General features: G+C 42.2%; 1 protein-coding gene across 2 annotated transcripts in view; it reads right to left on the reverse strand.

Moving 5' to 3' along the window:
* LOC119430150 (BTB/POZ domain-containing protein kctd15) overlaps positions 1–14006 on the reverse strand; it is a 30437-nt gene extending 16431 nt beyond the window's left edge. Inside the window, exons 1-3 of one of the 2 annotated variants that reach the window (XM_037697590.1) lie at positions 13966–14006; positions 11933–12108; positions 4741–4885 (exon numbers count right to left, since the gene is read on the reverse strand). In XM_037697590.1, the coding sequence (XP_037553518.1) occupies positions 4741–4885; positions 11933–12108; positions 13966–13977 (333 nt within the window). In that variant the 5' untranslated portion in view covers positions 13978–14006. Of the gene's footprint in view, positions 1–4740; positions 4886–11932; positions 12136–13965 lie in introns of those variants that run through there. The other variant, XM_037697591.1, reaches the window with a different exon arrangement.
* Between the last annotated feature and the right edge of the window lie 2012 nt (positions 14007–16018).

Below are 16018 nucleotides of genomic sequence, written 5' to 3' on the forward strand. Positions count from 1 at the left end.
TGCTAAACAATCAGTAATTATTACATCTGTGCTCTGATTAGTGTCTCACGATGGAAAATAATGGCAGCTTTATCTTTTCCTTCATGTAAAATTCATGTGTTGTTTTACAGCATTTAAAGCCATTGTCTTAAATAAATACAAAATGGATAAAAACTAAATAAAAAATGGTACATGTTTGTGATCAGGCAATGTATTTAAGTGCTGCTAAAACACCATATGTTTTATCTACTTATTGGTGGTTGTGGATAGGCCTGTCACAATAACAAATTTTGCTGGGCAATTAATTGTCTCAGAAATTATTGTGATCAACGATAATATTGTTTGAAATTTGACAATAATTAGTAATTATTGTCAAATTTAAGAAGAAATGTTGGTTAATTTTTATTTTGAGTGTAGTATATTTTTTCGACCACTGGATGGTAATATAAGACAGTTTGAACCAAAGGATGGATAGCGAGAGAGTGAGCAGCTTGTCTCTAAGAAAAATGGGAGGGAGGCCCCTTGATGTGACATGGTCTGTCTCTCCTTTTTTTTGGTCCTCAAAATGGCGGTCGCTTGGTGTGGTTTGAGCTCTTTAGCATAGCATTTTTCACACAAAGCTTTTAATTTAAAAAAAAAAAATCAGTAAACAAGTTCTCAGCTTCTTTTTGCAGAGAAGAACAACTTTTTACACGAAGGCATGGGTTTCAACCGTGAATTTTTGGGGCTTCGACAAGACCGGGGTGGGGGGTGGGGGTGGGGGGTATTTTACCCCCAAGGTTGGCCTGTTAGCTTAGCTCGTAGCTTAGCTTCTCAGCTTAACTGCTTTTAATGATCCAAAAATGTGATTTTGGATGGTTAAAATGGATTTTAAAGAGAAAAGAGAAAGGGAGGGGTCAGTGAAGAACATCGGAGTTGTCTTTTGTCATCCAGTGTCTTCAAGAGAGAGACACGAAGAAATGATAAAGCAGATAAATGAAAACGAGGGTGATCATTTTCAATTATTATGATATTAATTGATTTATTGTTTATTGCGACAGGCCTAGTTGTGGACGTTAGGCGTCAGGGCTGCCTAAAAGTTTGTTTCCCTTCTCCAGCCACTGCAGGCCACAGTATGAGAGGACGGCAGCAAACAGCAGATTCATTAACCTCGTTGCTTCTGTCAGACTCTTTAGCTTTGAAAAGCCTCCTCACTGCTCCATCTAAACTGTGTCTTCATCTGAGGCGAGCAAACGACACCCAAATGCAACTTCATCTTGATGCAACACATTTTCAGCTGAAGGTCTAATATTTAGGAATTCAGAACGTGAAAGAGAGGTTGGAGGTCCTTCTCCCCCCCTTCTCTCCTTTCTGTCTTTTTTTTTCTCCTTGCCTTCTTGCTGCAGCTGACAAAACTCGTAGTGAGACGCCCCCCTTCAGGCAGCTCTCTGTATCAAAGTGTAGCTCCTCATCCTTCACAGGTCTGAAGCCATGGATGGATATGTTTTTAACGGGGGTCTGTCTTCGAGGCACTTTAGTCATTCCGAGCAGCTCAGAAAACAACAGAGTAATCCTAAGTGTCGAGGTGAGGATGAGAGGGAGACGAGGCCAACAGCTCTGTCCTGGCTGCTGCTGTTACTGCTGCCAGCTCTACGAGACAATTCATCCCCCAATCCTGTGTCCAGACAGCCCGTTTGAGCTTCAAAATAATGATCCGACCTGATAGCCCGACGGCAAGGCAACATTTCAGGGAAGGACAGAGGGAGGGAGAGACGGAGAAAGACAAAAAGGGGAAGGGAATGATGGAGAATGTCACTGTGAGAGAGTTTGAGGACAAACGAAGACCCGTTTTAATCCAGAAAATGACTAAAACCCACACACGGAGAGGCTCGCACAACAAAATCCAACCAACTCCTGTACAACGAGCTCATTCCCATGCATAAAGAAAGAAGTGATGTGAAATGCTAATTTAAAGTCTGATTAATCTGACACGGAAACATTCCTGTTTTAAACCCCTGCCCCTCAATAGGACTGAGCATTGCTTACACTCTTTTGATTAATTGTAGTCTGAATAAAGGGATGATGGGGGGCATCAATGGGGAATATTTTGTTCCTTTTTCTTATTCTGCTCAGACTTTCACATTGATTTAACAAAACACACAGCGCCGTGGCTGCCAGCAGCAGAACAGAGCCGGCCCTCGGGCGACGGCAAGCCTGATTGTGTTCAGATAAGGACATGCTCAATTCCGCCTCGCACTATTTGCTTTTTTTTTTCCCCTCCTGGTTTCACGTAAATTGAAAGGTATGCAGATCAACACAGGCTTACGTGAGCGGGTCATAATGAGTTGAAACAATGCAGTCCGATGGATTCTCGTCTACTCCGGCGCCTGATTGGACTGTCAAGACTTCACAGAAAGCAGAGGGAACGAGGGGAGCATGGAGGTAAAGAAGGAAAAACTAAATCGGCTCTGAGTCAGACAGTCATTCGGTAAAATATGCAGAGCTTCGAAACGTGCTCTGTTGTACGAGGTTTGGCTCGTGTTTCCGTAGGGCCCAGTAAAATTGGCCCCGAGCTCCAAAAGTCCTGACCTCGCCTTGTTACCTTGTAGGGAATGAGGAACAAGAGCCAGCCCAGTGAAAAGGTCACGCAAGTTTAGGAGGAGAAGAAAGGAAAAGTAGAACATGCCCAGGAAACGGCATCACCAAATAAAAACCTTGGGAAGAACGGAGCTCCAGGCGTAATACACCATCATTATTACAAAGCCACATATGATTGCGTGTGAAAATGTTAGGCTGAAGACTAAAAAATAGGAAAAATAAATCAATGCAGGAGGTGCATAATCCACTGCGGTGTAAAAATAGCCATTTTTCCTTTCCTTTAGCCTAAAAATGTATTTCAGAGTTTTAAAGCTTATTTTTGGATGTTCAACAGTTTTAATTTGCTCTCGCTGCTGATATCAGCCTAATTTTCAGCAGCAGCTGTTTTCAGTGAATAACCTATATGTCAACCAAATGTTTCCTGCACCGTCAGCTTCAAGCTGGTGAACATGTTAAAGCATCTGATGGGGAGAATGGATACATTCTGTAGGGGTGTACCGGCTGAGTCACAATTTGGTACGGGTTTGGTACAATGCTAAAAATAACCAAATATGAGTTTGTTTTTGTTTTTCTAAACAAACTATAACCCTCACAGAAGATCAGACAGAAAAACAAAGCACCCTTGCTTGTGGGGAAGGTCTAAGCAGCAAAGGCAGGATCTGTCAACTGGTATATAAAAGCATTATTATTATTAATAAAGTCACATTGTGCTGTCTTTTTCATTCTGTTTGAATGGCAAACATTGTCTTACAGGCATTACAACAAAACATAAAAACAACGAGTGTTTGCTTCATTGAATTTGATCTGTACCTAATGCAAAAAAATTTATATATATATATATATATATATATATATATATATATATATATATATATAAAAACTGTATTGTTGTGAAATGTTAAAACACTAACTGAGCTTCTCAGCAAATGGTAGCGTAGGGAAAATGATTCTTGATATCAAGGATATCATATAATAAACAACATGGCCTGCTGCAAAATATTTCAAAGCCTGCATTATATGACATAAGTGCTTGCCTTACATACACTTAGTCACCTTTCACTTCTGTGGTGAAAAATGACAGAAACTTTTTTCACACAGCTGAATGAAAACAAACAGGTGGGTCTTTAAGATTCTTCAGGTATTTCTGAACAAACCATTCATGCTTTGATTGTCTTCCTCTGCTTTCCTGTTAGCAAAATGTAGTTAAATAAAACGGACCTTACGATGGGAACTGTGACCAAACATATTCATTGTGCAGCTCTATGTGTCAAACGTCTGTACACTCATGGTTTAGTTTGAATACGTGTACTGTTACACCCCTGATAGCGAATAATACTTGATGAATATTTGTCAAGCGACCAAAATACAACAAATAAATTACAATGGAACTCTGAATTTGAAGTTAGCTACAAAATGCCCACATTAAACTGCACACATTTCAGCATTCACAAAATGAATTTTGGCAAAAATATAAACTAAACTAAATTAAGCTTGCACAAAAAAGAAAACTACATGTGCAAAATAATATATGATTAAAAAAAAAAAGACTGTATGAGGAGCCATAATATAGGGTGCATGCTTTTGCAGACTGTAAACTAGCTTAATCAAGCACTGTAACTATAGAGCACCATGTTTGTGACCTGCAGCAGAGTGCAAGATCTGGACATGCACGGGTTAGAGAGGACACCAGCAGGTATTAAGCTGCAACAGCATTTGACTTGTCTGAGTAGGCGCTTGTGTTTGGGTGAGCTGGTCATCAGAACATGAATTAGAAGAGGGGCAACCAGGGGGGCTTCACCTGAACTCACCTCCATAGAAACAACTCTAGGTGAAAAACAACAGCTCAAGGCTTCGACACATACAACCAGGCCGTGCTCGGGTTAGCCAGTCAGCATTTTCACTTCTCCACCTGTGCTGCTTTTTCTGTCTTTTGTAAAAGTTTCCCAGTTTGTTTACTCTAGTACTGCTGGAATATGTGTTAATACTGTGTTTGGTGTTATAAAAGCACAAATGAGTCTTTTGTAAAGGCGTCTCATAGGCAACAAGAAAACATGAATAAATACAATCTATTTAAAAAGTTCAACCCTTATGTTTCTATGCAACCTTTATGAGATTTGTATACGTTTTGCAAATGTTGGTGCAGACAGATGCAGCATGCAGAGGTGAGGGTGTGATGGTGTATACCTTGAAGTCTTCTGGAAGGAGCAATTTGCTGGTCCTCAGAAAACTAAGAATGTAGCGGAATATCTCGCCGTCCCGATCTATGAAGTAGTGCTGCTTCAAGCTGTCCAACACAATGGGCTCGGTGCCATTGAACAGACGACTGATTCTGAAAATTGAAACACACACACGCACACACACACACAGCCGCACACACAAACACAAGCGCATAACAGAATGAGCCAGCTCCCTTCAAATGCATGAAACAATTACCCTCCATTTATTTTTCAATTTTATTAGCGCTAAGCTTGAAATGCATTAACATCACAGGTTGAAACAAGGAGCTTAAGGCACAGTTCCCCCATTCCAGACTTGTTTGAAGTGTCCCTTCTGCAAAGAGATTACAACAACACACACACACGCACGCACACACACACACGCCTGCTGCTTGTACTTACAGAAATTAATGGCATGAATGTAGCATTACAGCTCTATTATTCCATCTGTCAGAGGGGTGGAAGTGAACCAGAGGTAGGAAACGGGGATGGGCCACATGTTAATGTGAGAGGAGCATGCAGAATAAGAAGATATTTTACTGTTACAGTTTAACTTTACTGAGAACTCAAAGGGAATTTAGTCAGCAGCATGCTACTGTAGGCAATCCTGTTTGTGTTCAATAGAAATTACAATTTTAAATTTCGTCTTTCACAAATTACATGAGACACAGCCTCCAAATGTAATCTGCTGATTCTGTATTTATTGACTGAAGGGTGTATGAACAATCCTGTGTACAACTATATTGTCCAAGTGCTTATATGAGTTGAAGTCACCCTGGTAAAACAGCTCCAGACAGGCTGAATAAACAGCTTACATGAACATGAGGGCACCACATAAACGTGTTTAGTTTAAATTCAAATGTAAAGTTGTGTAATCTGGATCAGACTAAATACCAATTTGATGACAAAAACTTTAACATTCATGTGTGTCTCTGGACATGGGCACCAGTGACCCCCGCGACCTGAAAAAGGAAGAAGCGGGTAAAGATAATAGATGGATGGATGCATTAAAACAAAACCACTAAACCAAAGGGATGCTGTTTTCAAACAGGAAGTCGGTCCCAGCAGTCCTTCCTTCTATTTTATCTTCGAATGGTGGTTCCTATAGAGTTTGTCGATTCCTACAAATATTTGGGTATCTTGGTCGATTCGCATCTATCTTTTAAGTTCCATGTTGGAAATTTGGTAAAGAAACTGAAACTTAAATTGGGTTTATTTTTCAGAAATAGATCCTGTTTAACTCTGAATGCTAGGAAACAACTTGTAACTGCGACTTTCCGTCCCTCCATTGATCATGGTGACATTATTTACATGAATGCATTGTAAGAACCCTGCAGATGTTGGATGATGTCTATCACGATGCGCTAAGATTCATAACTGGCTGCAACTACCGTACCCACCACTGCACCCTGTATTCACTGGTTAACTGGTCATCATTAACTTCATGCAGACTCTCCCACTGGTACATTTTCATCTTTAAATCACTTCTTGGTCTGCTGCCTTCATACATCTCCTTCTACATGTCACTGCGTGAGTGCAGCTACAGCGTGCGCTCTCAGGACATTATTACCTGCAGTGTTCCCTCAGTGCGGACTGAACTAAACATAAGGGCCTTCTCCTACTCTGCTCCTGTTTCCTGGAATATCTTGCAAAAAGATCTGAAGCTCTCAACCATGACCTCTCTAAGTGACTTCATACATCTGCTAAGTTCCTGGAAAAAACCAGTGCAGACATGTTCTTGTTTTTAGTTTTCAACATCGCTTTACAACCTAGCTGTTTTTGTTTCGCTTTTATAAATACCATTTTCTTTTATTTGTTCTCAATTTTTTGATGCTTTTTATAATTGTCTACTATTGTCATCATTCTTCTTAAAATCAGGTCTCTCTTGTAAATGAGTCCCCGAGGCCCACTCTCTCTCTCTTTCTATGTATATGATATATATGATATATATATATATAATGTTTTGAGACTTTAATGTATGGACAAACTACCGTTACATTATATTATAAGACACTTGTTGTTGCTCTGAGACTCCCAGACAGTTTACCCCTTCCAAAGTTTCACAAGATGAAGAGCTTATTTGATGTTGGCTACAGGGGCTCATCAAGGCAAAGAGTGGAAATTGCTATTATCTTTAAACTTTCATCACGCAGCGTTGGTGCCGCGCCTCGAGACACCTTTTGGACAGATATTCATTTCCCCGCGTCTTTGTGTGGGTTTCCTTCCTCCTGTACCTGCAGGTCCCGCTCATCTAAGCACCTCCACTTTGTCTGTTTGCTCATTTCCAAATGCTAAAGATCCCTCCTTAAAAAGAACGGAAAACGCCAAGCAAAGGGTTTATTGAGCACACGTTTCCGAAGCGTCAAGATCAGTCGCTTGATGTGGAACAAAGCTTTGCGTGGAAATAAACACAGAAAATCTGGAGCCCCTTCACAGATTCACTGTGCATTTCCATCGTCTCGCTGAGAGACCGCTCTTGGCTGGGTTGCCGTTATTATCATGTTTGATGTAATCAGCATTTAAATCACAATATCATCTCCTAGGCTGGCTGACAAACTTGCGCGACAAAGAAAATCATCAAACCTATTTGCAAACAGGCCGACTGGTGCACACATTGAGCCCTGCCTGAGTGCGGGCATCGTCAAACTCCCTAGAAGATACTCAGAGGAAATGTCAGCATGAAGCGGAGGACTGGATCTGCAACAAGCTCGTATTTACTGGTTGTATCTCCAGACCCTGACGAGCTGTGGCTCTCAAGTCAAAGTGTTGTCCTTTCTTTCATTTAACTCAACGATGCGAGCACTCTTATGGATGCTTTTCCCTCTCCTCCTGCCGTCCGTTCTTCTCCTTCCCTCCCTCTGTCTATCTGTCCTTCTCTCTTTCTGTTTCTCACTCTGTCTCCATCCACTCCCTCACTCGCGTTCTCTCTGGAAATCGATGCAAAATGCTTTATAAAAAACCAATACTCATCTCCCTGTTTCGCCCGAGGTGTTCCTTTCTCATATGGTCTTGCAATTCTTCCAGCTAGAATTTCACCATACCCCTCCAGGCTAACTCTGTTTTTCATCTCCACTTTTTTTTTTTTTTAAAAAGCAATTAAAATGCTGCCTGTTTTTCTTTTTCTTTCCCTTTCCTCCACTCCCTTCTCACTCCCTCTCCCCTTGGTCTTCTCATTTTTTCCGTCTTTTCTGTTAAATCCCCAAATTGGTGAGTTGAAGGGAATAAAGGAGTTGGGGAGGGTGTGTGTGTGTGTGTGTGGGGGGGGTAATATTACCAGGTAGGAAGGAAAACAAAAAGGTGTAAGACTGAAGTGGGAGCAAAATTAATAAACAAGATGGACAAACGTGAAAACCAGTAAAAGCAAAGAAGGTAAATTAATGATGGAGGGGAAGATGGGAGCAACCAAGAGGAGAAAACTGAAAAATATCAGCAACAACAAAAAAAGAAAGAATAGGTAGGAGGTGTGTGGTGGGTGTAAGAGGTGATCAAGGACAGATCTCCTGAAGTAAGTGGGCAATATCTGGCAGCTCTTTACCTCAGCAGACACTGAAAGCTGCCGGGACAGCGTCCTTTAGAGGTGCGAGGACGACCCTGCACAGGCTTCACACGTTTTATAGAAAGAAACGAACAAAAGCCTAATGAGGACACCCAGAGACTTCCTGACGAGTGAAACAAATCCCATCAAGCCTGCCATTAAAAACTGGGCAGAATTGTTCCTAAAGAAGGAAATGAGTCAAAATAGCGAGTTCAACCGAACCAACTTAACCAAATAAACCGAATAAAAGCAGCTAACCAAACCACTCTGCTAATAGGACCATGCTGCTCTAGATGTATTTCTCTTTCACTTTCGGCTCCTTTTTTTTGTACTTTTGTCACACGCTTTGGTATTTGTTGTAGCTGTTTTTGTTTGGCGAGTCGAGACGGTTCTTCTCGTCCTGAGCATTTCATTGCATTGTTGACCTTGCGTTGATTTTGCATATGACAAATAAACCAAACCTGAACCTTCAAAATCAAAAGACTGGTTTGATTTCTCAATCCAAGTCAAAGCAGCTACAAATGAGGATAAACGTTTCCAAAAACCAAATAAATGTTGGTGAGAAAATACACAAGAATAGTTCAGATGCAGCCCCAGTTAAACAAAATTCTAGGTTGGGGTGTCGAACTCGGTTACCAAAAGGAGCAAAAATTTAAAAACTTTGTCCAAGCCACGAGCCACTTTCATCCGATACATCAACTCGAGTCAGATACCTGATATATTTTCTTGGCTGCAGGTTCATGATTTGGTTCATCACTTGACGTTCTGTTACTCTTCCCACATCAGAATCAATAATGACAGAATGATCCAGCCGTCTTTCTGGCTTCAAAGTTGGCCAGCTGGCAAGAGAAGTCTACACTAAATGATGTATTTATCAGTTTTTTTTTAAGAAAAAAATTAGAAAAGAGACAATATTTTACATTTAAATGATCATCTTGGGTACCAGATTTGGCCCGCGGCTCTTGAGTTTGCCATATGTGTCCTAGAGCAACAAAACACATTTTCTCTAGTGAAAACTTTTTGCTTTGTAAATTCACCACCTTGATGCCGTGCATTTAACTGAACTGAAACTGAAGAAATTATTGGCCTGATGATGTACCATGACCCAACTTTTAACTATTCGAGAACGACAATTAAATCTAATTTATGTTGCCAGCTGATTGTCCAAAGAAGACACCTCTGCTTTTCTTTGAACAAACACACAGTGAGTGATGGCGCCATTGTCTGCTGTAATCTAAAAGAAAATGGGCCACAGAGTTCGTACAGTTCTATCATCCTCGGCAACAAAAGGCTCATCATTTAAGAGAAAAATGTCTAGTGGTCCTATCAAAATAGTTCCCTTGTCTCTGGAACATTTCCCCCTAATGTCCTTGGCTTCTGTTCAAGTGAGAGCTGAGACTGTCCTCTTCTGAGAGCCACAGAGTGCACATCAATGTTTCATGACCCTTGTCCCTTAATATGGCCCACACAGAAGAAGATGAATATCCGCACATTACTTACTAGACTAACTTTCTCTTGGCACGCTGCATTATTTAGGGCCCAATCTATTAAAAGTAATCAGCGACTTCAGAACTCTTTCGCTTCTTTAAATCGTCACGTCTTCAGCTCTGTGCCCGTGTGCCCTGCTCGACTGAACGCGGCTGAACGTGGCACACATGGTTATGCCAGTGTAATTGTTTTGCTTTTTGCTGTCAGCCATTATCCTAATTCACACAAAAGGGCCCCTCCTTCCTCTGGCTTCAGTGGAAAGTGGAGCCCCGAGGGCAACTGTACGCTGAGGAGGCTGGGAGAGTGAGAGAAACACTGTGTCTGTGTGTGTCTCTCTGTGTGTGTGTGTGTGTGTGTGGGTGTGTGTGCAACCCAGAGTGCGAAAGAAAGAGCAAGAGACAGATAGATGGAGAGAAAAGAAGGAGCATGTGTGAAAAAAAGAGAAAAAGTGCACTCCAGCCAACACTCACACTGACATCCAGTCTTTGCTCGTGCTGTAAAAACAGTGTGGATGCTCTGACGTAGCTTCATTTCCCTGTGAGAGTATGTGTATGTGTGTGTTTGTGTGTGGCTCCTTGAATAACTTCTTTGTGAAGTGTAAATCTACTCTAAAGCATCAAAAAATAAAAAATAAAGAAACTGGAAGCAAACGATAAATAGCCACTGTTATGAAATTTAACAGCTATCTGTTCATTGAATAAAACAACTGAAATATTGTGCAGACAAACGTCTTAATAATAAAAACTGTACTAAACCTTTGCCTGGTTGGAGCTTTATTTTTCTCCTGACATGTTAGAATGGAATGAAAGGGAGAGCTGTCAGGGATTTCCCATCAGCACACTTTATGCAGATCAAGTTTTTATTAGCAGGGGATTACATGGATCGTTTCCTGTAGCCAATTTGGCAGATTCTCTGGTGGATGTTTACCTTGTCCCACTAGGGACTCAGCTGATGCAGAACTGAAGGCACTGTACTGTAATGAATGACACCGTACATTAGACACAATCTCCGATGCTGAAAGAGGAGGACGTTCAAATCAGAGGGGACGTTTTTGTTTTCTGTTTGGAAGCACGAATTAAAACCACTGTCAGAATCATAATGGCTGAACCTGACAAGTGAAAGTGAAGCCAAAAAGTGAAAGAATAAACTGTTTTGAGTTGTTAAATGATATCTGAAAGAGTGAAAACGCTTTCATTTTCATTTTATGGACAGATTATGTTAAAGTTCCAAAATGTCAGCTTCTGGTTCAATAAGCTGAAAGTTAAAACAAGAGATGGGGCAGAAGGAGGTTGAAAATTATCAAACGGACCAAATTACTTCACATAATCTGCATATTTCTGTAAGAAAATCCATAAAATTGGCCTTAAAAGGTCTTAAAAAAGAAGTCAATATGCAACACGTCAATTTGGATGTTAATCAGATTCATACAGAAGCCTTTGATGACAGGCTTTCGGACATTTACATCATTGTTTTCCCTCCGAGGATGTTTCACATCTACTGACATAAAAAAAATAAAGAAATAAAAGCGTGTTCAAGGAGGGAGGGGGTGCAAAAACTGCCCATGAGCTGCAAATTCACACAAATGCCACTACTGACATCAGCAGGGAAACAAGTAAAAGTCACACTTGAGACGTTTTTAAATTAAAATTATAAATAAGAATAATAAAAATTTAATAAAGCTTTGTTAAAGCAGATAAAATGGACCAAAGTCATATATTTTTTTTATAGTTTTGAGAGTTTAGGGAGATACAAGATAATAAAAATAAATAAATTTGAATGCTCCCTCCAATAAATAAATACATTAATTAAAAAATACCAAATGAATAGCAGAGCAGTTGTCCCAGTGCCAGTCATGTTGCAAATAATAATAAAAAATATGAAAATCCTGTTAAACTTCATTTAGACAAACAGGTGAAGCTGATCAATAAAATGTAAATATTATGCTGTCATCCAAACAATTCATTTGATCTATTTAGAAAAAAGTTCTTAACTTTAGGGGTAAATGTGTTTTTGACACATTTAAAATAAAATCAGTCACTCTGTCAGCACTTTTACAAAAAGCGTTTTGTTTTAATTGTTTCAATCAACTGATTGACTCAACAGACTGCAGAGAGCCAGGGGGAGAGACGCGTCTTACCTTGAGTCTGGGTACTTGGTGAGGGTCGCCAGGCTGCTGGTGTACATGTGGCCCCCGACATCGATGTGCACGGGGGCGTTCGCCTTGGTGAGCTGTGCCGGCAGAGGGATCCCCTGAGCGGCCAGAGGAGAGACCGGGGACCGGGTCAGAGAGAGCCGTGACATGCTTCTTCCCTCCTGAAAGCAAGTGTAGAGAAAAGCCATGGGACCAGAGGTAACAGGAAAAACTAAACAATCTACAGAGCCATCCTGCTCAGGAGAGGATCCTCCCTGGATCTGGCTGGTATCAGATCACTTCCATGTCTGCCTGGTCGCATGTTTAGCCTGGAAATTATTGCCACCGCTCTAATTAAGTATGTTTGCATCTTTTCATGCAGCACCGCGGGCGAGGATGGGAGGATGCTTATTAGAGAACAGGGTTGAGAGAGAGATAGACAGATAGTTGGGGTTGTGGTGATGAGAGGAGGAGGGGAGGGGGGGGGGGGGAGGGTAGGTGTCAGCCTCCAGGGGGATAAAATAAACTGCTGCTGCAATATTCTAATTAAAGGTCGCCTTATGTGTTAGACGTGATGCGCCAAGACGCACCAATCTGAGAGCAGGAGGGACACTGAGGGGAGGGCGGGAGAGGTGATGCTGGTGGGGGGAACTTTTCCTTCACTTATACACACACATTCAACACATAACAAACATTAAGGTGATGGCTTGTCATGTGACTCCACACAGGGCTGTGCGTAAAAACGCACTGGCTTCGCGTTAAATCAGCAGAGTCCACACCTGACTGACAGCCAGTCCGAACCAGGAAGTGTCCTGCTCAGTCTGAGCTGTCAGTGGAAGAACGTTTCCAGGTTCTGGATTAGAAAATAATGAACAAAAAGCAAGCAAACAAACAAATAAGGTAAATAGAAAGAATGGGTACATGTTTGAGACTGGGGCGCGCAGACGGAAGAGGCAGGGCTGCACGAGAAGCTTTGAAAGTATTTTAAATACTTTTGGACATTCGTGTGATTCTGATCACAGAGCAGGGGGCAGATGAGAATCACAGCCGACCTGCTGCTGCGTCAATTGTTTGCCATCAGCTGCAGAACCCCTAACATGACCCTCCACATGTGTTGCATGTTGGAAAGAGTCAGAATCAGAGCCGAATGTCCGAGTGTTTGAAGTTAAAGAAAATAGACTTTTTGTGAATTGAATGTAAATTTTATGCCACTTTTTGCTATTGTTACATCTGGCCTCATCATAAAACTTAAAATATAACTCACCGCTTCGCAAAACTAGATCAGTTTGTTAAATCCTCTCTGCGGCTCTGACAGAACTGCCACTGGGCAGCAAAGTGAGACAGGAGTTGTTTTTTCTTTTTGTTTGTTCCAGGGTGTTGCCCTCCTCACAGCAGTATCATGTTCGTTTAATACGATTACAGGCGGACGGGATTACATTTCAAATCCCAAGAAAAGAAAAGGGAGGGGAAAAAAACTTGGAGAGACATGAAAGTTGTGTCCCTGTCCCCTCACCGGCATCTCTTTCTCCCTGTGTCCCACCACCTTTACGCACAGCACGTTTGGACAATACAACCCAGAAAAAGTAGCCATAATTCTGCTCTAATTATTTTAAACTGTTCTTTTTTTTAAAACACCGACTTCTCCACACTACACACACATGCACTCAAAACGTGAAAAAATAAATAAATAAATAAAATGAAAGAAAGAGGAGCAGCTCTCTTCCTGCCGACTGCTCAGACATCGGAACTGATTTCAGTCCATATGATCCAGAATCACAGGAGGACACATGGAGGGAAGCAGGCCGACAGACAGAGCACCAACACGCCGCAGGGACTGCACAACCCTGAGCTCTAATGCTCAACATGGCGCCTCGTTCCTGCCGTGTGTACAATTAAACCAGCTGAATGTGCCATTCACAGCCCGCGTCATAAACTCCATGTTCACATCTGGCAGCCACATAAAAAAAGGTCGTCCAGTTTAGCTCAATCTGACACCGCACTTCGTGTAAGAAAACAGTGTGAGGAACCAGTCAGCGTACCGTTTCAAACATTGTAGGAAGTCCAGATGAAATCCGGTGGCCGGTCCGGCGGCTCAGTCCCAGCTGCTGAAAACCTTCTAGCTCGTCTCCAAACTAAGCCCCACGGTCCAGCTCCAGCACGAAGCCGCACCACCGCGCAGAAAGCAAGTCTTTTCTTAACCACCACCCCACCCCCCCCCCCCCACGACACGCACAAAAACTGCTTTTTTAGAAAGACGCAAGGATGTGTCCTGGATGGACTGCTCGCAAAGTGCCTCTGTGGCTTTAAAGGGTGGACAGAAAAAGGCTGTCTGGACCTGTCCTCAGCCAGCTGCTCGGTACCAAAGCGCACAGGAAGCGTCCTTACCTTGAACATAGATGAGCTGGTCTCCTTCCCCCTTCTCTGCTCTGATTCGGTTACGCATAAAATGTGCGCTCTCTTGTCGGATTCCCGCTCCGGTTTTCTGCCTCTTCTTATCCGTCTTCTTCTTCTTGTTCTTCTTGTTTTTTTTATTTATTTTTTTTGGCCCTAAATGAAACTGCCCCTGTGGTTTGTTATGAGACGAAAGAATGCCAATAATCCCTCTCTAAATAACAGAGCGGAGCTAAAAAGGAAAAAAAAAATCTTGCTCCGGGCTGCCGGAGCGCCTCTGGGCCAGGGATTAGGCTACAATTAGCTCAACCCCACTCTCTCGCCTCGGCAATTTTCCCAAGGAAGAGAATGTGATACCTCGCTATTCCTGAAATTATGACTTCATAGACATAATAACTTGTTTTCTCCCTTTTCTTTCACGACAAACGACAAAAAGTAGAGCGTTCCTCTGAATGGTGTGAAGTTGTGAGGAGGAGGGGAGGGGGGGGGGGGGACCTAACAGGCAAGTGTCAGTCTCTGAGCAGATGCAGATTTAGATTTAGTAGATTTTGATCATTGTCATGTCTGATGTAAGAGTTCCCCAGGCGGTCCACAGCTAGCAGGAACACATTTCCATGTTCAAAGCGCAGGAAGCAGCCACGGTCCATTCAGTCAGGCAACAACAAAGGTGGAGTAAACTTGTTGATAAAGAAGAAAAAGTGCAAATAAAGAGGTAAATCCTTGAATCTTTCCCCCTTCTCCCTCCCTCTGCCTCTCTTCCTCTTTAGCCCTGATGTCTGGAGTTGGAGCGGCACATTTCCTGCAGGCCATTAAAACCAAATGACGTCTGCGCGGACATGCATGCACGCTGCTGCAGAAAGCGCCCTCACAACCTGCCCGCAGCCAAACGCGCCATTTCAATTATAGCGCAGGGGCTTAGATGGAGATATCTGCACAGACCCCCCCCCCCTCCCCACCCCCATTCTCTTTCTCCCTCCATCTCCCCTCCCTCCTCTTCACTATCAAGTAAAAACCAAAAAAGACAGCCTCCAGACTTTTATTTTTTAAATTTTTAAAGAAAATTTTGTGTGATTATTCAGTTTAGACTCATTGCGCGCGATGAGGCGCTCGAGAGTTGCACTACTTCTCTCCCCCTTCGGGGGGGAAAAAAAAAAAGGAAAGCGGGGGAAAGCAGGTACAATTATTTATTTGTATGTTTGTTTTTACTTCGTGGGTAAACAACTATGAATAACTGATGCAACATTGAGCCCAGCAATTATCCGGTACCACCGCTTTAGCGCGACAGATGTTTCGTTTCTTGATATTTGGCGCCAACCAGTGTAGGAACTTGTTATTGGTCGGCGGGATTTACATAAAAACCTCATGGTTCCTTCATAATGCCACAGAAAACCGTGGTGTTTTATTGATCTGATGGATTTTTGAGGGTCCACACGGTCTCAAACCACTTTTAGAGTCTGTTTTGGGAAATCCTAAAGAAGGATTTGTTGCATCACTTTGCATAAAAGAAGTGATACCTGACAGCAGCACTGATGGGCGTGTGAGTCTCTCCTTGAGGCAGATCAACTTTTTCGTATAATTAGAGACACCCCCCCCCCGCACGCCCCGGAGCGCTCCCATCTCCCCCTGGCTCAGATTTGTTGTTTCCAGAGGTGAAAGAAGAGAAAAGAAAAAAAAAACCTGAGGGGAAATCAGATTTTTTTT

Source organism: Nematolebias whitei, chromosome 2 (assembly GCF_014905685.2).
Source record: "Nematolebias whitei isolate Nwh7 chromosome 2, NemWhi1, whole genome shotgun sequence".
Classification (NCBI taxonomy): domain Eukaryota; kingdom Metazoa; phylum Chordata; class Actinopteri; order Cyprinodontiformes; family Rivulidae; genus Nematolebias; species Nematolebias whitei.